This window comes from Anser cygnoides, chromosome 33 (genome assembly GCF_040182565.1).
Source record: "Anser cygnoides isolate HZ-2024a breed goose chromosome 33, Taihu_goose_T2T_genome, whole genome shotgun sequence".
NCBI classification, from domain to species: Eukaryota; Metazoa; Chordata; class Aves; order Anseriformes; family Anatidae; genus Anser; species Anser cygnoides.
Window position 1 is genome coordinate 2,598,248 of NC_089905.1, and position 24,761 is coordinate 2,623,008.

At 51.4% G+C, this 24,761-nt stretch overlaps 2 protein-coding genes across 3 annotated transcripts; both read left to right on the forward strand.

Moving 5' to 3' along the window:
* The first annotated feature begins 13,039 nt into the window (after positions 1 to 13,039).
* Positions 13,040 to 15,309, forward strand: LOC136788119 (loricrin-like). The gene is made up of 2 exons (XM_066986103.1): positions 13,040 to 13,197; positions 13,639 to 15,309. The coding sequence occupies exon 2, from the start codon at positions 13,654 to 13,656 to the stop codon at positions 15,118 to 15,120; it is 1,467 nt and encodes a 488-aa protein (XP_066842204.1). The 5' UTR covers positions 13,040 to 13,197; positions 13,639 to 13,653; the 3' UTR covers positions 15,121 to 15,309.
* Positions 15,310 to 18,251: 2,942 nt separating this feature from the next.
* On the forward strand, positions 18,252 to 24,280 carry LOC125180205 (loricrin-like). Of its 2 annotated transcripts, none has more exons than XM_066986102.1 (3): positions 18,252 to 18,399; positions 18,960 to 20,548; positions 23,925 to 24,280. In XM_066986102.1, the coding sequence occupies exons 2-3, from the start codon at positions 18,975 to 18,977 to the stop codon at positions 24,052 to 24,054; spliced, it is 1,704 nt and encodes a 567-aa protein (XP_066842203.1). In that variant the 5' UTR covers positions 18,252 to 18,399; positions 18,960 to 18,974; the 3' UTR covers positions 24,055 to 24,280. The 2 variants fall into 2 exon arrangements, with proteins under 2 accessions (XP_066842203.1, XP_066842202.1); XM_066986101.1 differs by lacking the exon at positions 23,925 to 24,280 and having other exon boundaries at positions 18,960 to 20,085; positions 20,176 to 20,886.
* The last annotated feature ends 481 nt before the right edge of the window (positions 24,281 to 24,761 follow it).

Sequence of the window (24,761 nt, forward strand, 5' to 3'; positions counted from 1 at the left end):
TGGGACGGTGAAGCAGTGCAGGGATGGTGTGCCCTGCTGATGAAATTGCAAGTTGCTGCACTGATGACAAATTCCTGGCTGTAAAGTCAGCGATAAAGTGATGCAACGCTTGCAGCAGTGGTGTAGAAAAGCAGGTATATGATGCTAGAGACTCCTACTTGGTTGTGCTGGCCTGCCCATGACTAAGTGATGCGGTGGAGAAATGGGTCAGCTCTAAAAGGAAAGAGGTGGTAAACCTCTTCGATCAGATGACTGCAAGAAATATACAGGGTTTCAACTGTGAAGGCAAAATGCCACATCTCCCATGGCTGTGGAAGTCATATCTTGTGAGATCCCTGATCCAGATGTGCCAGCTCCTTTCGTCTCCTGAGGGACTTGGTATTGGACTTGAATTTCTGGGAATTTTTATGGAGTTGTTTGTACCAGCAGTTCGTGTTTGCCTTTCTTATCGCAGCCCTACTCTTATCCCATGGAGATGTTACTGGCAGCTGGGGGCCTTGAAAGGAGAAAATCCAGTTCCAGTGCTGCACCCAGTTGTGCAGCAAGTTGTTTCATCACTGTAAGAAAAAATAAGGCCTACTGCAGTCTGAAAAGACAGCATTTCTCCCTCCCTTCCGCAAGCTTCTTTTAGCTTTCTAAGGGGGTGCAGGTAGGAGGAGGCGGGGGGGGGGGGGGGGGGCTGACTGCATACATTGCCATACAGCTGCACAGGGGGTCACCTCCCACCCCAAAGCAGGAGATAAAGGGAGACCTTCTGGAGGTGTCCCTACCCCATGTAGAACATCTTTTGGTTCTGTCCTATAAAACAAGCTGTGGTTTTGCTGTCCTCTACTGCCATCCTCACGCGGTAACTAAGAATTGCCTGTGGGTAAAGGATAAATGCTCCATATTTTATTATTTTGAAGCCATTATGCTCCTCCCTGTTCTGAACTTGTCAACTTTAAATTGGTGTCGGTTCTGAACTCGCCCAAATGAGAGCACAGGGGCCATCCATGGTCAATAAATGTCCAAGTGGTTCCTTGAGCTGGGGTCCTTGGAGAAGGTCCTCTGTTGGTTGCATTCCTCATTCCAACTGTCCTCGCCTTATCAGACCAGCCTACAATCTCTTGTGAAGCCTGTGGGAGTTCCCAGGCAAATAAGCTAACTGTCGGATATGACCACGAATGATAATGAATGGAGCAATTAAGACTTTCCTTTTGATGACTGTAATTTTAATGGGCTGGCGCAAACCAGCTGAATAGTATGGGAAGGAAGCTGCATCTGTGTCAGAGGTAAAAACTGGGCAGATGACCAACTAAACAGCTGGGTGGGTCATAAAAATAGGAAGCTATGCAGTTGGACTTGTCAGGTGATGAGCAGCTCTGACTGCCTTCCCGAGGAGTTGGTCCTGCTCACAGTCATCGTCGCCACGGGTCCCTGCTGGACACCGAAATGAGGTTGGCCGTGACGCACTTGGAGTGCTGCTGATGCCTGGGTGACAAATGACATGTTCTTCACGCAGGCTCTCCTGGCATCTCAGAAATGCTCCTACTCCCCGTTGGAGAGGAGAGAATGAGAAAAATGCCTGCTGCCAGAGGTTTGGCTGGGCCTTTCCGGGAGCGGCCATCGCCCTGAGACCATCAGAGCATCCTCTGAGCCAGCCCCGTGGGGTGCTGTGCGTGGGGGACTAAAGGCTTGGGGAAAAGTAGGATAAAGTGAAGATTTTCTCTGTTTTTTAGTGCTGTGGATAGTGAAACAAGACAGAAATACATGGGTTTCTTGTTCTATTTACTGGATGCTGTTCTCCTTCAGAAGATCTTGAAAGGCTGAGTTAATAGCACAAGAACCACCTCCTTGGGCTTACTGGGAAACACCAGAATTACCTCCTATAAGGAGAGCCTGCTGTGTAAATGAGCTGCCAGTGCATGAAGTCTCTTCTTGCACTGCTATAACCCAGGTATAGCTTCATTAAAGCTTTAAAGTATGTTAAAATATTGCTTGTGGTCAGTGCCAGCAGGCTGGGCAGCAGGCAGATGCTGGACACTTCCCACAAATGTCCTGTCACGTGCCACGTTTCCAAAAACGTGGATGCCTCTGAGCCACAGTCCTGAGCTGGACAAGTTAGTCACCTCCAGTGAGAATGACCCATAATTGCCTGGCAAGCCACATTTTCCCTTATCGGTGGGGCAGGAAGTCCAGCGTGACAGGTGACGTCTCTGTGTTTGGCCACCCCACGGGGCTCCGGGGTGGGTGCGGGCTGGTGGTCCCATCCGTATCTCATTTCCCATCTGGAAACAAAAGGAAATGGTCTTTCCCAAACCAAACAAGGCAAGAATGGTCTTGGGGTACCTCTGATCAGCATTTAGTATGTCCAGTGGGCTCATTTGACTGGAAGTGGAGTTATAGAAACCACACAGGGCAAGGACTGATGCTGGAAGAAGGAAGGTAACTCATGCTTGTAGGATTTTGATGCTCAGGCTCTGCTGGCTGCCGTGCACGTGCAAGCAAAGCAAGGATGAGCTTTCAGAAACCAGGTGCTTTCTTGTGGGGCAGACCCTGGTGTAGGATACATCACTATGCCCCTCATCATCACAAGCCGCGATGCTCGTGCCCGAGTTCATTGCGTTGTGGCCCTGGGGAGTGGAAGGGCAGCGATGCAGGCACAGTGCCCGCCGCCACTGGTGCCACCGCGCCTCGCTTCACGCTCCCCTTTGTGCTCCAACTTTTGCTGTTGTTACAAAATCCCTCAGTGATGAGACTGTGGGAGTGATAAGAGATCTGCATATTTAATGTAGCAGGGCTGTTGCTCAATTTTGGCTTAACCTCCTTTTTGCTTTATCTGTTGCCATCTTACTTGGTAAGACTTCTTTCTAGGTTGAGGCCTGTCTTGATATGCCAGAGCAAACAGTGAAGTCTCATGTATAATTTTTTCTAAATGATGCTGCACTTTTTCAGATTTTTTAGATGTTTAATTATTTAAAAGTAAACTTTTGTTTGCCCATGCTACCATCTCTTACCACATTCAGCAAGCATCGGTTGAAAGAAGGAAGTAACCAAAAACATAAAAAAAATTTCCTTCTTTTGTTTGGTAAAGCATTTACTGCATGATCTAAGTTTGGTATAGGTACAAAGTGAAGTATAGAACTTTGATATATGGACAGCCAAAAAACACTTGAGGGGATCAGCTCTTTGGTATCCGGCAGACTCCAAGTGCAGTGTCGAAGCATGCTCACTACCAGACATTGAGAGATTTTAAACAGCAGTCAGAAACCTTTTGATCTGAAGGACATTTCTTTGACACAGCCACTCTAACAGCTGGGATTTAAAGTCAGAGCAAGCCGTGTTAGCACGAGCGTTGCTGCATGCCATCACAAAGCTGCGGTGCTGGGCTGGTGCTGCTGCTACTGGTCGGGCAGGCCCAAGTCATCCCGTTTCGTAACTCCCCAATTCCCGCTGTAGCACTGATCATTTCCCAATGGGCTTCCGAAGAATGAGGAACCAGGACGCAGGAAAGAGGAAAACTGAAAAGAGGGTGTGGCCCTGGCCTTAATGTATGTGGCAAACTGCAGGGGCCAGACAAAAGTGAAACCAGGAAAGGAACCCCTGGCTGGACAGTTGAGTTGCCAAAGCCATTATATATTAATTGTTGGGGAAAGTTCTTCTTGGGGTATACTGACCTTATCACCACCGTTTTCACATTCCTTGGCAGAGCAACATAAAGCATGCTGCGTGTCTAAATTAGGACTTGCAGAAAGAGACCTCGCCAAGATCATGGATGGTTAAGTACAATCATAAGCAAAAAGGGCAATTTCTCAGTGGAGGGTCTTAGGAGAAGTGCTGGCAGAAAGGAGGGCAAAGGCTTGAAAGCTCTCATCCCCAAAACAGAAGCAGAATGCAAGAGGTGGAGGTAGAAACACTTCCAGATTTAAAATAATCCTTCCTTTCCGCCTCCTGCACCCATCTGACACCAAGGATTAAGTAGGTAGAGCAGCAGGCTGTGCCTTGTCTGAGGAGATGCAGAGTGAGGAAATGGGCAGCAAAAGGAAGAAGAAAATCTCTGCGTGCTCAGCAGAGGTGGATCCCTGTCCTCGGGCCCGGGGTGCTGCTGACACCAGAGCAAAAGCTGCCACCCCAAGCAACACATCGCATCAGTGCTGGGCACCAACAGGGGCTGTCAGCCAGTTGCCAAGCCATCTGGCAGTGGGGACAGGTCTTGCTTGGGCAGCGGTGAGCTGGTGGAGAGAGAGAAAGCTGTTCTGAACGCTGGGGATCACTCCCTTCTCTTCCTGAGGACTATCGAGTCCAAAAGGCTCTGAGCAATTTGTGGTCTCAGGGGAGATGCCAAGCTCCTGGAGCCCTGCGAGCTGCACAGGGTATGCCAAGCTCTGTGTCCACCATGCTGGTACAGGGCTGCCTACAGACCCCACAGTGCCTTATATATGTTGTGGGGGTGCTGGACGTTGCAGATGTTTGGTATGTTAGGCCATTTTATTAAATGTTTTATCATATTGACTTAGTGAGAGAGAAACTGAGGGCTTAGGGGAAAGATGGTTTATATGGAGGGAAAGATTCTCCTCCATCTGACCAGTTCTTACACCTGCTTCCTCCTGCTTCCACCCTGCAATGTGCAAAAAGCATGGCTGGAATAGAGAATTAAACAAAGTAATCCAAGGGCTCCAGACTGTCTCAGTCTACAGTGTGCCTTGGTTGCATCCAGCCCATCTGCTACCCATCACCGGGCAGAAGTGTGGCCCTTTCCTACAATCAGGACGGATGTGAGGATCACACCTCTCATAGCCCACGCAGAGGATGTAATCAGGAGGTACTGAGCAAATGCACTGTGGGAATGTGCGCCTTTGTGGCAATTATACTCCACCCTCCTGCTACAACTCTGATAGCTACAGTCTGTGCTTTGTAGTGCACACAATGTTCTTCAGGGTCTCTATTAAATCACCTGAAAAGAGCCCTGACATCCAAATGCTGGGGAGCTCTGGCTCTGCAGCAGGATTTTCTTTCACTAAGGAAGGTTTTGTCTGGGGCTGAGGCATTGGACTGAGGTTTTGAAGCTCTGGTTTAACTCCCAGGTTTCAGACTTTCCCAAATTACTTTCCCCTGTGCATAAAATGGGGACATAATTCTGCTTTGATTCTCAGTCTCAGTACTGAGACTCCTATTTATGGGCCTGGGAAAAGGGATCTTCAGTAACATGAAGGAGCAGTTGGTTGGAAGGAAAACACTTTTATAACAGATTACAGACCTCAGATGGCTCAGCTGGGACTGAGGCTAACTGTAGAGCTCATTTCAGTGAATGTGAGCACTTAACTTTGATGTTGAAATGCAGGAAAGTGGTGCCAGATTCTGATTTTCTTGCCATCTCTTAACAGTTTGGCAATATAATGTTTTACTGCTTGTTCCTTTAACAAACTGTCAGTGTGTCAGCAGCTCTGTGTTGCCATGACCTATCCAACCGAGCTAACAAGCCTCATTTAGAGCAACCAAGCTAAGGTTTGTTACGCCTCGTTTCCCAGGACATGTACCTAAAACCCCAGGACGTGTCTTTTATGTGCCAGAACACGCTAAACCTCTTACTACTGTGTCCTGACTGTCCTTGATCTTAATAGCAGAGATAAACAAGCTGTTCTAGATATGCTAAGTATACAGTACAACCACAGCCCTTAATTTGGTTTTCAGACAAACAGTGAATCCTTTGACTTCTATCTTCCCTGCCCTACTTACCTCTCCACAAAGGGGCTTTGATATCACCTGCCGTTCTGTCTCCATCACATTAGCAGTGGTGTGGTCCCAGCTGAGTGTTTCTAGGGGTAAACATAGCAGCTGTACTGTAAGAAATAGTGCACAAAAACTCAGCAGAAGACTGGGTGGGAAGGGGAGGTGATTTTTATTTAACTGTATTAGGTTCTACCCACTGGGATACTCATCCACATGCTTGCAAGCAGCCCGATGCAAATGAGGAGCTTGTGCAGGACGTCTCAGGAGCAGCAAAGAGCAAGGAACACTGGGGACAGTGGCTTCAGTACATCTTCTGGGCTCCTCTTGGTCAGCAGTGATGACCTGCTTTGGAAGTGCCTCTTGCAAAAGCTGCAGATGTAGGCAGGTGTTCTGCCTCAGCCTTGCATGCCTCATGCCCAGTACTTCCCCAGCAAGGTTACAGGATGCTGCCGTCCTCAACTACAGCCCCAACAGTTATCGTCTGTCTCCTTGCCAGGATAAATGAAAGAAAACACACTAGCAATATGAATAGTTAAGAGTTCTTGGTTTTCATCCAGAATAGCTTTCCAAATTACAGGTTTGTCCAAGACTTTGAAAACTCAGGGTAGCTGATAGGCTTCCAAAAGGTTTCTAATGGGCCATCTTTTCAGGCCCCTTACAGGTGAAAGCCCCCAGCTGTCCCGTGAGTTTCCTTTCAGGTGAGAGCCTTCAGCAGAGCACCATGCCCTGTGGAAAGGGTCGCTCGCCTTCTTCTCCTTGGCAGAGTGACTTCCAGGCTGGGGCTCTGTGAGGCTGATGGTGCTGCTGGCAGAGATCAGCTGAGAGGTGCAAGCACCAAGATGAGATAAGGCTGAGCAGATCCCCTGCTCCAGGGCAGGAAATGCACCTGGGCAAAGCAAGCAGGGAGGCACATAGCAGAGACTCCAGGTGGCACAGCCTGCGGCTCTCCATTGAGAAGCGTGGCTCTGAACCAAAACAAGATACAGCTGCCCCCGTCAGCTCTGAGTGAAGGATCCTTCCAGTACTTGAAAGCTTGCTGGAGGGTTTTACTGGAAGAGCTCACTGTTTGTCATAATTCCAGTTTGTGTCATAATTCCAGAGAGTGGCGAACTATATCGACTGTGAAGTCCGCTGTGGCCCTTGCAGTTAAGGGATGAAGTGCTGCAGGAGAATGACAAAGGTGACCCCTTTTATCTCTTAACCCATGAGTAAATGCAGCAAAATACTGCATGCAACCTGCAAAAATATGATACTCTCCCTGCAAGAAGGGCTTTTCCTATTCTCATATGCTCCCAAGAGTTTTAAGCAAAGTTTAATAAATAATTTATCTGCCAGCTAGAATAAAACTCCCAGTACAGTCCTGCCCCGTTTCAAAGCTGCTCCTTTTCTGTCACGATCATCCTGCCTATGACAGAACACCCAATGCCCAGAGCATCTTTGTCATTGTGTATATAACTACCAGTTAACATAGCGATGAAATAACTTTTGGACTTTCTTTAACACTAAAATTGTGTAAGCTGGCCATGTCTTAACACCCCAGGCTATGTCAGGTACTGTCTATGCAAAAACTTGGGAAGTACCGATGAGGTTTTGAAAATCCACTACCCCGAGGGAAAATGTGGCTCTTCTGGCATCTGCAGGGCTGTGCGTGGCTCCCGAGACGTGGCAGCATGCGGTGGCTGTGCTCTTGCAGCGCTGCTGGCTCGTGTCTATAACCACTGAGGGGGCAGCCAGCCCCTCTGCTCATGTGTCAGTGTCTCTGCAAGCCAGTGGGGTAGAAGAAAAAAAGGTCACAGTCCTAACCCAGGTGCTCTGACACTCCTGAAATTGTGCACAAATACCACTTCACTGCTCCTTTGGCTGTTTTTTTTCCCCCTCTTTTTCTCTGTAGGTCAAATTTTCCAAGGCTATAGAGCACGTGGAGCCTCCCAGGTTTGCATCACTTCAGGCTCTGGCTGTAAAGGTATGCGCTGTCATTTGGGGAGGCTGGAGTCCAGTGTGTGTCCCTACCGCCCCTGGCTATACCGTGGGTGTCATTAGAAACGTATAATATACTCCTACCAGTCTGCCAGTTACAACACAAAATAATAACATGCTGGAGTCATGTCTGAGTGTTCAGAAGCATCTTCTCAAATGAGAAAGAGATTTCCTATGCCTATAAAGACTAAAGTTCCTTTTTTTTCCCCCTCTCATTTCCTATTACAGGACTGTTGAACCTGTGTAGGGAGGATGTGAAAGTAAATCACTTGTTTTTTTCTGAAAAACCCAAGAACATGTTTGATTTTCCCAGTTTCTTCACTCTACTTGTAGTAGGTGGAGCCATCCGGTGACTTGAATATAGCTGAAAACAAAAGAGGTGGTGGAATGGAGATATCAATCAGAAATGACAAGCCCAAGATTATGCCAAGTAAGTGGGTAGTTGTGGTTGGGTTTGGCACATAAATAAATCAATCACTGTTTCCTTCCAAGAGGAGGACTAGATACTATATAAAAGTTCTCACATACCAGGTTTCCTCACTCCATTTGACTTCTTTCCACTGGTTCGTGCTGTGGGACACGGTAAGGCATTTCATGCTGCTGCTGAAAATTAACTTGTCTGATTAGCCTTGAAATACTCAGCTGGAAAAGGCGGGAGTAAATATGGCTTTTGGGTCTCATAGTCCAAAAATTGCTCCTTATTTACAGGCAATAGTTTTTGTTCTAATGACTCATTACTTAATTATACAGAAAAGAGGGAGAGCTGAGACAGAAAGAATCATCTTTGGAGGCCCTTTCTTTTGCCTGCACTTAACAGCATGTGCAAATGCTGCATATAGGCAGCTCTGAAATATTACTGAAATATACTGTAAGAAAAAGCATGGGAAAAAGAAAGAGTTCTTGCAGGTACTTAGCAAAGCATGGGAAAACAAAGGAACTAAAAACCAAAATGGAAGTTTTTCCAGCCTTTCATCTAAATTTCATCTAAAGGGTTCTTTTTCTCTCTCTTTTTCTTTTTCTTTTCTTTTTTTTTTTTTTTTTGCATGTTTGGAGACATCAACCTGCTGACCTGTAGACCCTTTTCATTAAGAGAGGTGTCACTTGCCTGCCAAAGGAATATAAATTACTACTGCCAGCAGACAAAGGTGTGAGCTGTAGTGGGGATTAAGTGCCCAAAGTGCTCAAACTCCACAACATCTCTGCAGGTTTCAGCCTTGGGTACAAACCACCACTGAGCCCTTGCAGCTGGTGGCCTAGCACATTCTGCTGAAATTTTGTGTAGCTTGTATTTGCACAGCTATTATCTTTTCCATAGGCTGTTGCTATATCTTATAAATTTTTAAGAAGAAATAAAACAGTCACTGTGCCCTTTTGAACCCATGATTGAAGGATTTCAAAGTGCAATGGAGTTATTGTGGAAATGATGAGCCATGTTCTTTGTTTCTTGTCTGACATGGAATACTAACACTGAGCATTACAACCCTTTCAAAATTCCCAAACCACACTTGGATAAGGGTAATTCTGGTGTACCACAGCCTTGCGTGCCTCTTCCAGTGGAATGCCACTCTGGCAGCTTCCTGTTAGAAGGAACAGTTAAGGAATTATTACAGTTGCACCTGTCCTAGGGAAAAAATAAATAAATAAAAAACAGTTATGTATGGATAGAGAAGGCCCTGAGGAAGACCTGATCAAGGGATATGGAATGAGCTGAAAACTTCCCAGGCCCTTTCTGGTTTCTTTTTTGAGTTATACATTTCTGAGGATGGCAGTTCCCTTTTGCATTAGCTATCAGTGGTGGCTGGGGGGCAGAAAGGGAAGAGGAGATATTTTCATCAATCAGCCTGACTTTGGAAGGGGAAGGGGAGGGACAGTAACACAAGTTTTCCTCCCTCTGCATTTGCTAAGGCCTGTTTTTCTTTCTCTTGGAGGGCTCTCTGGTGCCTGCGATGATGGGCTCCCATCAGCAGAAGGGCGACGGACAAGGGATCTCTGAGCAGTCTGGTGGATGCCATGGCGGTGGTGGTGGAGGAGGTTCATGCCATGGTGGTGGTGGAGGAGGATCCTGCCACTCCAGTGGGGGTGGAGGCTCTATAGGATACCAGATCCAGGGATCGTCCTGCCACAGTGGAGGAAGCAGCAGCAGTGGTGGTGCTATCTACCAGACCCACATATCATCATCTTCCTTTGGAGGAGGAGGAGGAGGAGGAGGATCTTCAGGCCACCAGAGCCAAGGATCCATCGGTGGTGGAAGTGGTGGTGGCGGTGGGTCAGGCCACCAAGGACAAGAACCCATCTGCATTATTGGAGGAGGTGGCGGTGGTGGTGGTGGAGGAGGTTACAGCCACCAAAGCCAAGGCTCCGTCTGCATTGGAGGTGGCAGCATGGGTGGAGGAGGTGGAGGTAGTTCTGGCCACCAGGGCCAAGGACCCATCTGCATTATTGGTGGAGGAGGAGGTGGTTCTGGCCACCAGAGTCAGGGACCCATCTGCATTGGTGGAGGTGGAGGAGGAGGAGGAGGTGGGTCTGGCCACCAGAGCCAAGGACCAATCTGCATTGGTGGAGGAGGAGGAGGAAAAGGAGGAGGTGGTGGTTCTGGCCACCAGGGCCAAGGATCCGTCTGCATTATTGGTGGAGGTGGAGGAGGAGGAGGAGGAGGTGGAGGAGGAGGAGGAGGAGGTGGAGGAGGAGGTGGTGGTTCTGGCCACCAGAGCCAAGGACCAATCTGCATTGGTGGAGGAGGAGGAGGAAAAGGAGGAGGAGGTGGTTCTGGCCACCAAGGCCAAGGACCCATCTGCATTATTGGTGGAGGAGGAGGAGGAGGCGGAGGAGGTGGTTCTGGCCACCAGGGCCAAGGACCCATCTGCATTATTGGTGGAGGAGGAGGGGAAGGTGGTTCCAGTCACCAGGGCCAAGGACCCATCTGCATAAGTGGAGGAGGAGGAGGAGGAGGAGGTGGTGGTTCTGGCCACCAAGGCCAAGGACCCGTTTGCGTTATTGGTGGAGGTGGAGGTGGAGGAGGAGGAGGAGGTGGTTCTGGCCACCAGAGCCAAGGACCAATCTGCATTGGTGGAGGAGGAGGAGGAGGAGGAGGAGGAGGTGGGTCTGGCCACCAAGGCCAAGGACCCGTCTGCATTATTGGTGGAGGTGGAGGAGGAGGTGGGTCTGGCCACCAAGGCCAAGTACCTGTCTGCATTATTGGTGGAGGAGGAGGAGGAGGTGGTTCTGGCCACCAAGGCCAAGGACCCATCTGCATAGGTGGAGGAGGAGGAGGAGGAGGAGGAGGAGGTGGTTCTGGCCACCAGAGCCAAGGACCCATCTGCATAGGTGGAGGAGGAGGAGGTGGAGGAGGTGGGTCTGGCCACCAAGGCCAAGGACCCGTCTGCATTATTGGTGGAGGTGGAGGAGGAGGAGGAGGAGGTGGTGGTTCTGGCCACCAGAGCCAAGGATCCATCTGTATTATTGGAGGAGGTGGTTCTGGCCAGAGCCAGGGTTCCTCTTCTTTTGGAGGAGGTGCTGGTGGAGGTGGTTCGTCGAGCTCTGGGGGTATGTCCATTCAGCAGCAGACCCAACCAATCTCCTGGCCACCACAGACTAAACATAAGTAGTGGCTTTAGAAGAGAACCTTGTAACAAGAAAGCCCAGAATGTAAACATGTCACATTTATTTCTTTCTCTATTAAATGTAAGAATACTCGTGTGATTTCTTTCTCCTCTTCATTGGAATATTTCTCTTCACCTCTCCAGATGACCAGAACCTCTGGTGGTGTGTATCAGTAACTTGCGCCTTGATGCAGGTTGTTTGATATGTCCATTTTCTGCCTCGACTTTCTAACGCTTGCACAAGATAATAAAACTTGCCGCTCTAGAGAGCTTCAGTGTCTGAGTGGTTGGATTTTGTTTTACACCATGTATTTTGCATTATTTCCCTTATGATGATTTTCTTCTGAGGTGATGTTGTTGTAATAAAACTCCAGAGCACAAATGCATTGAAAACCCACTGTAGAAGAGATCTTGGATTCTGTAAATATTTCAGGTCATCTTTTAATGTCGATTACTACACCTGACCCTGACCCATCAGACAAGGTCCCACAAAGTTAAATATTGCAAGCAGTCTCTCTACCTCACCCAGATACCATGAAATGCCAGAGGAAGGTGTAGATAAGTTAGGAGAGGAAAGATGCAAAAAACTCTTACCCTGCAGCACAAAGGATTGCAAGGCAGCATTACAGGTGTGAGGCTGAGCCCCTTGCACGTGCACAGTGAAGGAGCTCTCGGTGGTCACAGATGCACCAAGCAGCTGCTGGGAGAGAAACGAGGGGTCTGTCAAACCCCGGCTCCAGCTTTGACCCCCTGGTACAGCCAGCAGCAGGGGCAGGACTGCAGGCAGCACCTCCAAGGGCAGAGATGTTGAGCCTGGAGCAAGTAGGGAGCTCCTCATTCATGCAGGAGTAAAACATCGCTCCAGGTATGAGTCTTCAGTGGGAGTTTCCCTATGGGAAGTGCTTTCTTTGATGTGGTATATTCTGGCAATTAGCAGTTGCAATATGGAATGGAAATAAACAGTAACATTTAATTCTTCTGGCAGACAGCTTGGCCTCTCCACTCCCATTTACTACTGCTTCAAGCAGGCTGGCAAGTTAACGTTTAAAAGAAAAAATAGCCTTTGAGGGTAAATATTGGAGTGAGAGGTTCTGGGGAGCCGAGGTGACAGTGAGGTGTCCCTGTTGCTGTCCCAGCTTCAGCCCCCGCACCCAGCTCACCACCACACCCCAGGCTGGCACAGGACTACCCCATCCCCTGCCTGCCCCATCCAGGGGATCCAGCCTGCACCAATCATTGCCCAGAGCATCCAGCCTGCACCAATCAGGATGTGAGTCCAGCCAGCTGCACCAATGGGCAGGCAGGGACTGGAGCCCGGACCCCCTGCCCAAGCACCGGGCTGGATGCCTTCACCCCTCCTGCAAGGGGCAGCGTCCCCTCCTGCAAGGGACATCACAGCGCAGGCAGGACGGGCGTGCTGGGGTAGTCCAGGCATGGGGAACCTTCTGCCCCCCTCTGCTGCCCCATGGCTGCAGTCCTACCCAGTGCAGCTCTCTCCTTTCCCTTGGGCATCTCCATAGCCCATCACGTACGATAAACACAGGGTCACTTCAGCTGCCACCCACCACCCCATCAGCCTCTCCCAGCGCGGGTGGGGGGCTCTAGCTGCAGCCCCATGGCCCCAGCGTTCGCCCTCAACCACGGGGTAGAGCTCACGCGACCAGACTATCCACGGCCAGACTTCAAGTAGCCTAGGAAGTGATGCACCGGAGAGGCATCGATCTGATTTGATGAGTCAGGACAAGTGGGCTGATGGAGAACAGTTTGTTTCATAAATACACCCATCGCCATTCCTCTGGATGCCTCACATCCCAATTAGGAAAACTAGAAACGGTATAAAAGTTGCTGGCTCTCCCAGGTGCTCCATTCGCTCAGCTTTGCTCTGCTCTCTGTGTTGCCAGAACAGGGAAGGGTAAGTCCATTTCTGCTGAAGGGAGCGATGCTACTCGGATATTTGTGCTTACAAAACAGAAATGCTTTGGTGAAGTATGCCTGATGGGTGGTTGCTTGAAGGTCAGGAAGGTTGCTTTGGTGAATTTAAGTTTTTTTGTGGATATCAGCAGAAGCAGTATCATCCAATAATACTGGAAATAGTGTTCCAGGAGGATAGAGATCCAGATGGAACATCTATGAGATAAAAGACTCTAAATGAATGGCTGATTAGCAATCTGGTGCTCTCCTGTCAGCAAAAGGCTTTACATGTGTTTGGGAGGGATGGATGACAAAGTACGTAAAGGAAAGGGCATTCTGTGACTCCAGAGGCTCTGCTTGAAGTAGCACACTGGTGCTGCTGCCTGGGGTCCGTGTGACAGCAGTGGCCTCCTTTGGATAACAAGCATGCTCTTCCTTGCAGAGTTGCTGCTCAAAGATGTGCTCCCGACAGAGATCCGGAGGCTGCCATGAGACGTCCTCCCAGTCCGGGGGGTGCCACAGCGGGGGCTCGTGCTGCCACGGGGGCAGCTCCTCCAGCTACCAGGCGCAGGGCTCCTCTTGCTGCGGGGGTGGCAGCGGGGGCTCTGCCCAGGTCATTGTGAGCTCCGGCGGTGGAGGAGGGGGCTCCTGCTGTGGTGGAGGCTCCTCAGGCTACGGCATGGGAGGAGGATACAGCAGCGGTGGCTCTTCGGGATCAAAGAGCATTATTGGAGGTGGAGGCAGCGGAGGGTCCTCTGGGTGCTGCGGTGGAGGATCCAGCAGTGGTGGGTCATCAGGAGGCAAGATCATAATTGTAGGAGGTGGAAGCAGCAGTGGTGGATCCTCTGGGTGCTGCGGTGGAGGCTCCAGCTATGGCATGGGAGGAGGATATAGCAGTGGTGGGTCTTCAGGATCAAAGAGCATTATTGGAGGTGGAGGCAGCGGAGGGTCCTCTGGGTGCTGTGGTGGAGGATCCAGCAGTGGTGGGTCATCAGGAGGCAAGATCATAGTTGTAGGAGGTGGAAGCAGCAGCGGTGGCTCCTCCGGGTGCTGCGGTGGAGGCTCCTCTGGCTCTGGCATGGGAGGAGGATACAGCAGTGGTGGGTCTTCAGGATCAAAGAGCATTATCGGAGGTGGAGGCAGTGGTGGTTCCTCTGGATTCTGCGGTGGTGGATCCAGCTACGGCATGGGAGGAGGATACAGCAGCGGTGGGTCATCAGGATCAAAGAGCATTATCGGAGGTGGAAGCAGTGGAGGATCCTCTGGATGCTGCAGTGGGGGCTCCTCAGGCTATGGCATGGGAGGAGGATCCAGCAGTTTTGGCTCTTCAGGATCAAAGAACATTATTGGAGGTGGAGGCAGTGGTGGTTCCTCTGGGTGCTGCGGTGGTGGATCCAGCAGTGGTGGGTCATCAGGAGGCAAGATCATAATTGTAGGAGGTGGAAGCAGCAGTGGAGGATCCTCTGGGTGCTGCGGTGGGGGCTCCTCAGGTTACAGCATGGGAGGAGGATACAGCAGCGGTGGGTCATCAGGATCAAAGAGCATTATTGGAGGTGGAGGCAGCGGTGGTTCCTCTGGGTGCTGCGGTGGAGGATCCAGCAGTGGTGGCTCCTCAGGAGGCAAGATCATAATTGTCGGAGGTGGAAGCAGCAGCGGTGGATCCTCTGGATGCTGTGGTGGAGGCTCCTCAGGCTACAGCATGGGAGGAGGATCCAGCAGCAGCAGTGGAGGATCTGGCCAGAAGATCATTGTGAGCTCCGGAGGTGGAGGAGGTGGCTCCTCTGGATGCTGCTGCAGTGGGGGCTCTGGCGGGGGCAGTGGAGGTTCGTCCCAGGCCATGCAGCAGAAATGCCCCATTGTCATTCCCAGCACCCAGGGCCATCAGACCAAGCAGGCCTGCCCCTGGCCCCCCAGCCACAAGTAACAGCCCTGGCAGCTCGGTGCTCAGCACCAACAGCCCTGCCTCTGTCTTACAAGCTTGCCCATTTCCTTCCTGCGTGTCCTCATCTCTTCTCTTCCCCTCATGCACCACTGCTGTGCTGTGAACTCCCAGAAGACTTTTGTCACCCTTCTTTGTAACATGAAATAAAAAAAATACTGCATATAAAAAGAACTGTGTTTGCAAAGTCGCTTTTATCCTTTGTCAGTTCCCTGTTTGCTTTCAGATAGTGAATAATGCATCAAACACATTCAGCTGAGAAATCCGCATGCAGTGCCGGAGCAGATGCGTATTAACAGGTCTTGCTTGAGAGAGATCTTGTTGCTTAAGGAGAGTTTGGTGTCTGTCTTGCTAATAGTGCCCACCAAGGCTGTAACTTAACCTGGGGAAGAGCTCCATCTCCATTTCCCCTTCCCAGATGAGGAAGCCAAGCACAAGCTCTGGGTTTTGCTGCTGGGATTTCAGTGCAGGCAGCAGCATCCTTTGGAAAGACTCAGCCAGGTTATTATGTTCTCCATTTCTCAAGTTTTATCACAAGGAAACCACGCATTTTGGTAGGCAACATACAGCAGCATTTGTGCTAAAGTCAGTAGCAAGGCATCTTCGGAATAGATGTCATTCGGTCTTGTGTTCAGTAAATTTTATGCTAAAGGTTTCTGTGTCCATCTCCCACACACACCTGATAGGCAGGTAACAACGTTAGGAATGTAAGGGTAATTTTCCAGAGGTGATCATCAGCCATGCAAATGCTTGAAGGGCCACAACTTATCAGATTGTGTGTGAGCAGAAAAATTGGAGAGCTCCCCTTATGCCAGTGGTATCTTCATCGTGGCTAATGCCATCCAAGTCAGCATTGCTGTGCATGAAGAAAGCAGCTGGGGTAATGGACAGCAGGATCTGGCCGAGGTTCTTCTCTCTCTCCACCAACACACACACCAAGGCACCATCCCTTGAGGTGTTTGCAGTGCCACGACTGAAGGATAACGAAACCTGCCTGCCTGTCCTGAGCACAACGGGTCCACCGCACAGAAAAGGACCCAGACACTGCATGTGGTGGTTTTACCTTGCTAGGCAGCTGAACTCCGCCACAACCACTCTCTCACTCCCCCTCCTCGGAAGAGGAGTGGAAGAAGAAAAGGAGAGAACTCATGGGTTGAGATAAGGATAATTTAGTTAAAGAGAAAATAATTATTAAGGCAAATTATTATTAATTAAATAATTTAACTAAGAGAAAGGGGAAAAGGGAAAAATAAATAAATAAATAAATAAACAAGCAAAGGCCGCGCGGAAGTGCAGAGGAAAGAAATTACTCTCTGCTTCCCACCAACGAGCGATGCTTGACCACGTCCTTGAAGCGGAGGCTGAATGCACGTAGCCGCTGTTCAGGAGGATAGACATTTTCACAATGAGAGCCCACCCCTCCCCTCTTCTTCCTTTTTCCACCTTTTATTGCTGAGTGTGACACCGTATGGTATGGAATATCCCTTTGGTTGGTTTAGGTCAGCTGCCCTGGTGATGTTCCTTCCTCCCCTCTTGCCCACCCCCAGTCTGCTGGCTCTGGTGGGGTTGTAGGAGTCCTGATGCTGTGCCAGCACTGCTCAGCAGCAGACACAACGCTGCTGTCATACCAGTGCTGTTCTAGCTACACGCGCAGAGCACAGCACTGTACGGGCTGCTGCAGGGAAAGTTAACATCCCAGCCAGACCCAGACACTGCAGAGCAGTGTGGCCCAAATTTGAGTCAGTCTCCCCATGAAACCTTTTGCATCCCACCTGGCTTTTACCCAACATAAGTATCATAACAGCTCTTTAACCAGGGGGGTTTGATGGGCACCCCTCCCGCAGCAGTGGTTCCAGCCACACTCTTCCTCCACGTAGGCTGAGCAGCACACTTGTGCACGTGTCACAGGCTCTGTGTTTCCAGCCCTTTCACGGGGTCTGCGTGTACACAGGTGGCGCGATGCTTGCAGGAACACTTCTTGCCACCCCTGCCAAAAACCTCCACAGCTTTCCCTCGCAGCCTGGGTCCTGATGAGCCACAAATCCTGGGTGCCCCTCTGTGCAAGTCCCTACAAGTTAAATCCAGGGATCAAGGTGTTGTGATGCTCTGTAGCATGACACCCACACTTCACGGCTGAGAGCCAAAGTTGCTGTGAGACCTTAGCTTTCCCTTTGGTGACTGAAGCAGGGCTTAAGCTACTGGAGGGAGTCCAAAGCAAAACACAAGAAGCCCCCTGCATCCCCTTGCCTGGAGACAAGGCTGATGGTCCTGTCCCTATGCCACTGGAGCTGCATGTGTGCCCAAAACTATGTTCATCGTGAAAGGGCTGGGCAACCTGTTGCCACCGTCATGCATCCTCTCAGATAAAACCACCCAATTATACCTTCCTCTACTCCATCTCTGTCAGGGTGGATGCTGTTGTCAGCCTCCAAGCATGCATGACGCAGTGGAAGGATGAAGGTGCTACAAAGCACGGCAGCCCGCGCTGTAGTTTCCGTGCTGACAAAGTGTCATTCTCCAGAAAGGCACATTTCACAGCAAAACACACAGATGTCCCCCTAATCTCAGCTGCAGGGGGGCTGGCCAGCAAAGCATCACCTCCAGAAGATCACCTGAGACAGAGGAAACACTCAATGTGCTGTGCATTTCCAAGGGTAGGGTCTTGATGGCCTTCAAATGAGCTTTTGCAGACGGAAATATTTCAAGACCTTACTGGCTCTGATCACTCAGCCCAGTGATCAGGGCACCTGGGAAGCCGGAGCTGAGCACAGACCTTCCCCAGGTCCCTTCGGACTCTGCTCCAGCGCATCCTTTGCCCTCATCCTTTCACCTAGCCCTGCCTTGCTGCAGCCTCCATCCCTCAGCATCCGCTCTGCCTCCGCTCTCTGCTGAGCACCCAAGAGGCTGCAGCCAAGGGGAAAGGGAGTGGGGAGCCCCCTGTCAGTCCTGGGGGTCAGACCCCCAGGAGATATTGACCCCCAACATTTCAGAGCAAGGCTCCCGGAAGTTAATCATTAAGTAAAAATAGCAACTACGGTTCAAAACGTAATTGGTACATCACTGATCACCTCTGTATCACCTATCTGCAGCAAGTGAGTCAAAGGAGGCAGGTGAAGCCAGGCTCAGTAAATAAATCTATCAGCATTCCTTAGGGTGTCTCACTTCCCTTAAGAGCCCCGTTGGTTCGATATAAAAGCTAACGTATCCAACGGCTCCTCACTCGCCTACCTCCGAGCCTTGCACGCGTTTCCAGCTGCACGGAAGGTAAGCCCCTTGACACGGGAACTTTCCCAAGCCTTTCTCAGAGAGGTCGCTCTACCTGTGGTCTTGGAGCACATTTTGAACAGGGGAACCATTCCAGCTCAACTTCAATTCTCCAAAACCTTTGCGGTGTGCCTGCAGGACTGCCTCCCTTACAGAAGGGGCTGTACCTGGCACCCTCAGGGTACTCAGCCATGGCTGGGTTTTAGATAACCGCGGGTTTTAGCAGCCTGTAAATCCAGAAGGATTTCCAGTGGGACTAAGCTTTTCACAGACTGCCAGGTCTGAGCTTGTCCGAGCAAGCACACAAATCTCTGGGGATGTTCTCCATGTTCCTGTGTGCGGCGTTTTTCTGTACATGAGTGATCAGAGGGACAGACCATGGGTGGGTCTCAATTCAGGTCTTCCCTGCTGTCTCTCAAGGGAGAGGGGCTTTATGAAGTTGACATTGCAGTAGGACCGGAGAAGATGGGGCAGATGGGATAATGCAAGAATTTGGGTTTGTCATGATACCTCAGCAGCATCTCTGAGGGGCTCCTGAATAACAGCTCTGTTCCTTGCAGGGTCGCTGCTCAAAGATGTGCTCCCGACAGAGCTCCGGAGGCTGCCATGAGACGTCCTCCCAGTCCGGGGGGTGCCACAGCGGGGGCTCGTGCTGCCACGGGGGCAGCTCCTCCAGCTACCAGGCACAGGGCTCCTCTTGCTGCGGGGGTGGCAGCGGGGGCTCTGCCCAGGTCATTGTGAGCTCCGGCGGTGGAGGAGGGGGCTCCTGCTGTGGTGGAGGCTCCTCAGGCTACGGCATGGGAGGAGGATACAGCAGCGGTGGCTCTTCGGGATCAAAGAGCGTTATTGGAGGTGGAGGCAGTGGAGGGTCCTCTGGGTGCTGCGGTGGAGGATCCAGCAGTGGTGGGTCATCAGGAGGCAAGATCATAATTGTAGGAGGTGGAAGCAGCAGCGGTGGATCCTCTGGGTGCTGTGGTGGAGGCTCCAGCTATGGCATGGGAGGAGGATATAGCAGTGGTGGGTCTTCAGGATCAAAGAGCATTATTGGAGGTGGAGGCAGCGGAGGGTCCTCTGGGTGCTGTGGTGGTGGATCCAGCAGTGGTGGGTCATCAGGAGGCAAGATCATAGTTGTAGGAGGTGGAAGCAGCAGCGGTGGCTCCTCCGGGTGCTGCGGTGGAGGCTCCTCTGGCTCTGGCATGGGAGGAGGATACAGCAGTGGTGGGTCTGCAGGATCAAAGAGCATAATTGGAGGTGGAAGCAGTGGAGGGTCCTCTGGGTGCTGCGGTGGTGGATCCAGCAGTGGAGGGGCTTCGGGTGGCAAGATCATAGTTGTAGGAGGTGGAAGCAGCAGCAGTGGATCCTCTGGGTGCTGCGGTGGAGGATCCAGCTACGGCATGGGAGGAGGATACAGCAGCGGTGGGTCATCAGGATCAAAGAGCATTATCGGAGGTGGAAGCAGTGGAGGATCCTCTGGGTGCTGCGGTGGGGGCTCCTCAGGTTACGGCATGGGAGGAGGATACAGCAGTGGTGGGTCATCAGGATCAAAGAGCATTATCGGAGGTGGAAGCAGTGGAGGATCCTCTGGGTGCTGCGGTGGGGGCTCCTCAGGTTACGGCATGGGAGGAGGATACAGCAGCGGTGGGTCATCAGGATCAAAGAGCATTATTGGAGGTGGAGGCAGTGGTGGTTCCTCTGGGTGCTGTGGTGGTGGATCCAGCAGTGGTGGGTCATCAGGAGGCAAGATCATAATTGTAGGAGGTGGAAGCAGCAGTGGAGGATCCTCTGGGTGCTGCAGTGGGGGCTCCTCAGGCTATGGCATGGGAGGAGGATACAGCAGTGGTGGATCAAAGAGCATAATTGGAGGTGGAAGCAGTGGTGGTTCCTCTGGGTGCTGCGGTGGAGGATCCAGCAGTGGTGGCTCCTCAGGAGGCAAGATCATAATTGTTGGAGGTGGAAGCAGCAGCGGTGGATCCTCTGGATGCTGTGGTGGAGGCTCCTCAGGCTACAGCATGGGAGGAGGATCCAGCAGCAGCAGTGGAGGATCTGGCCAGAAGATCATTGTGAGCTCCGGAGGTGGAGGAGGTGGCTCCTCTGGATGCTGCTGCAGTGGGGGCTCTGGCGGGGGCAGTGGAGGTTCGTCCCAGGCCATGCAGCAGAAATGCCCCATTGTCATTCCCAGCACCCAGGGCCATCAGACCAAGCAGGCCTGCCCCTGGCCCCCCAGCCACAAGTAACAGCCCTGGCAGCTCAGCGCTCAGCACCAACAGCCCTGCCTCTGCCATGGCACCGCTTTCCCTCCCACGCCTGGCTGGGTTCCAGCTTCCTCTCAGCGTGTCCTCTTCTCCTCTCACCCCTTGGTGCTGCCTCCCCACGCCGTGAACTCCAGGATCATCAGCCTTTTGCCCTGCTGCTGGCGTTGGAACGTCTTTGATCAGACACTTCTGCTTTTTCAAACAGCTAATAAATGTAATCATATCACAAAGCATACTTAGTTTGCAGTTTCTTTTTTCTTGTATTCTCAACCAGCTCCTCATTTTCTTTGCAGCTAGGATAATATCTGAGGAGCTGTATGCCTCCTTTCTGTGGAGGAGATGGTCAGTTCAGCAGTGCTTTGCCACAAAGTGAGCACTAAAGCCACCCAGCTCACAGCCCAGGAGTCTGTTGCAACTTTCGTTTCCCCTGGGCTCCAAAACAGAGCAACTGCACTGCCTAAACCACCAATCATGCACATCTCCCAGTGTCCCTGCAACACCTCTGTAGGGTGCTTCCCCCTCACAGCCATTCCAGCCCCTAGGCTCCCCCAGGACTGCAGCATGTGAGGATGCCCCCGGAGCAATGCAGAGCTGTGGGAGGATGAGGCTGAGCTCCTCAGGCTTGCTCCTGAAGTTCAAACACCAGTGATGAGCCATGTTAGCAGCTGTCACCATCCGGAGTGGCTGATAATGCCATGCCGATGTCCATGTCCTTGCTCTTCCCCATTGCTCCCAAAGCTTGGAGGGGTTCTGTGCAGAGGTGAGCCTCTGTGCTGGCTGAGCCAGCCCTGGGCCAAGCAGAGGGAAATAAAGCCAGCAGCACATCCCTTAGGCCGCCGAACACACCACAGCACACCTCCAGGCCTTAATCCCTCCTTGCCCAAGCTCTGGAAACCTGCTACTAAATGCAATACCGAGGACAGCAGCAACACCCCTTCGCACTGCTTACAGCCTGGTAGATGTGGCCTTGAGCCAAAGCTGGGATTCAGCATCCCTAGGGGAAAATACCTTGGGGCTGAGCAGACCCAGTCCTGCCAGCAAGAGCCGAGCTGGGGCACCAAGGGTCAGGCAGCACCACCAGCACGGCCCCTGCGCAGCCCCCTGAGGCCAGATGGAGCAGCCTCCCTGGAGGCCCTGGTACTCGGTGGTCTTCCCAAGCCAGAGGAAGGGCACAGCAGGGGTGAACGCAGAAGGAAGGCACCTGGCAGGTTACTCCTTCATTTGAAGGGTAATCCTGCCACAGAGGATTTAAGTGTTAGGACATTTACACTTTTGCAATTCTCTCCAGGGTCCATAAGCTTTCCCAGAGCATCTGTAGCATCCTCACCAAATACCCAAGCCAGGCGCTTTGCTTTGGACAAGCTCCTGGTTCAGAAAATTCCCCTACAGAACCACCAGTAAGATGTTGGAGGGTGCTGGGTGCAGCCCTGGATGAAAGCATCCCCACGCCTTCCCCTCTCCGAGTACCCCTCTATCACATCTGCCTTGGCAGCGATGCTGAAGCTGGACCCAGGCACCACCACCATCTGCCCCACGCTCACCAAGTTCTCATTCTCAGCATTTCCCTGCACCCACGCTGCCACCCACCTCCCCCAGTGTTTCTGCCTCGCTGGGGACAGGAGCCGTTCTCCTCGCTTTGGGCAAGAGCACAGGAATAGGGTCATTAAGCAGAAAATAGGATCATTAGGCAGAAGTAGCAATTACCGCCGCATGCAGCACAGTGAGCAGCGCGAGGGAAAGATATTGATCAGTTGTCATGAGTCAAAGCAAACACTGAAATCAGTGTTTGATTGGTAAATAAATCCTTGCCATTCCTTAGGGTGTCTCACTTCCCATATATGCTAAACGCCATATAAAAGTTCCCGTGTGTTAAAGCTCTTCATTCAGTCAACTTTAATCTTCTAAATGTGTTTCCAATGGCTGACGGGGGTAAGTCTGCTTTTTCTTCATCTTTATGATTGCATATTCATGGGAGATAGATAGCTCCATTTGAGATCTCAACCCATGCTGCCTGAGCACCCCTAGCAAAGTTCTTGGTGTCTGTATGGTTTCCTCCTATGGCACAGGCTTTATTACACTCTCCCTTGGACCACTGGGAAGCAAAGTAAAGTCAGGTCACTGGACTGCAAGCTCAAGCAGGCTGAAAACACAGCTGAGTCTCTAGCGGGATCAGCACAGGGTAACTGGCAGTCTTTGCAGCTTTCAACGTTTGAGAGATACTTTTTATATTATTTAATAACAAGCCTACGTTGTACTTCCTAGTGGTTAAGTGGGAAGTCTCCCATGGCTGGGCTGCTCACCTTATCTAAAGCCCCCTGGGGACACTAAGCAACGGCTGCAAAAATACAGACGGCAACGTCGCCTCACATGGAAATCTTGATCCCCTGCTCTTGCAGCACTTTATAAACAGAAGCAAAGATAATCCATGCTGTCTTTCCAGCTCATCATGAAGATGAGTGGGGGGAACCGTCATGGTTATTAGATGTTAAAAGAATATATTTCAGATTCTGATTCTCCAGAAAGACAGCCTAGAGTTTAGAAACAGAAAAGCTATCCCAGCAAAAGTCAAAATGCTCTTGTATTTGAAGATCAGCTGAGCAGTGTCCTGGCATTGCCCCAGGCCCTGGAAACACCTTTCTGACCGCACCGCCTGCAGTCTCCCTGCTGCCAGGGTGCAAACCTGAAGCAAAATGAGGCAGTGAAGTTTTTCTTTTTCCTCTTTCAGATTTTTCACTGTCTCCGAGGGAGATGCTCCCGCCAGAACAGGGGCTACAATAATGACATCCCCTCGCACTATGGAGGATGCCACGGGTGCTCCTCGAGCATCGAGGGACGGGGATCCTTCTTCTTTGGCGGGGACGGCTCCGTCACCTGCAGCCGGGAAGCTTCACCCTGCCCGGCCATGCCAGCATCCTCCACCTGCAGCATTGCAGCAGGGTACAGCTGTGGCGGGGATGGGGCTGTTATCATAAGCAGTGGTGACAGCGGGGGGACTTCCGGCTGGAGCTCCGCAGGGGGGACAGTCCCAGCCTACAGCACCCGGCGGGGAGCAGGATACGGCATCGAGGACGCGGGACGGAGAATGGTTGGCAGCTCAGAGGGTGGTGGAGGATCCAGCTGCTACACTGGGAATTTGGGCATCGGTGCGGGAAGAGGCTCCAGCTATGGAGGCAATGCATGCCACAGAGAAAAGGCTTTAACCGCGGGTGGGAGCAGTGGGGAATTGGGGTTCTCTAGCGGAGCATCGGGCTACGGCAGCGGGGAATTCTCCAGCCCAGAGCTAAGCTCTGGAGGTGCTGGGTCCTCCCAGGCCATGCAGCAGAAGTGCCCCGTGGTCATTCCCGACATTGAGACCCAACAGAGCAAGCAGAGCTGCCACTGGCCCCCCAGCCAGAAGAAATGAAGGAGCCAGCAGCCACCCTTGCTCACGCAGACGTGCCCTGGATGTGCCACGCTGAGGCTTTTCCAATGGACCAGGAGCTTTGAATTCCTCGCATCAGGCTGCGCTTGTAATGCTGTTGGGAGCACCGCTGGGAAAAGGGCTTCATGCTTTGGTGGTGGGAAAAGATTCCTTCCTCCATCTGCTTTTTTGCATGGGTTGGGAAATAAAACCTCATTGTCTGTGGGAACTTCAGTATCAGGATGGTTTCTTTAATTTCTGGCTCCTTCATTCAAAGCACAGGCAGATACCCAAACAGTCTACTTGAAGATTTACTTTCCCCTATATATGACATATGTTTTACGACTAGACCTAAATGTAATTTAACTTTAGTACAAGTAAAATGCACAGCTTTCACCAGCAGGAGAAGCTGCTCCATTTGGCTCTTGCAGATGCTGGAGCTCCCCCTGATGCTTTCCCCACCAAGAGGAACTGCTCTGCCCTGCTGAGCCTCGGCAGGGGAGCGCAGGCCAGACCCTACAAGCTATGTTAAGCAGATATGCAAAACGCCCAGGTGATTTCCGCCTGATTATTATTTACAGCGTGACCTTGGGAGTGCAAGGCTGTTTACTTGGAAACAATTACACGGCAGGCTCCCGTCCCAGCGAGATTGCAAGAGATGTCGTAAGCTGGAGCACGTAAACGTTTGCTTGCACCAGCAGCATGAGGCA

Excerpts from the sequence above, each read along its gene's own strand:
- LOC136788119 (XM_066986103.1), top strand. The coding sequence starts at position 13,654 with ATGTGCTCCCGACAGAGATCCGGAGGCTGCCATGAGACGTCCTCCCAG.
- LOC125180205 (XM_066986102.1), top strand. The coding sequence starts at position 18,975 with ATGTGCTCCCGACAGAGCTCCGGAGGCTGCCATGAGACGTCCTCCCAG. Across the intron at positions 20,549-23,924 it reads GGAGGTTCGTCCCAGGCCAT|CCCAGAGCTAAGCTCTGGAG; the intron begins GCAGCAGAAATG and ends GGAATTCTCCAG.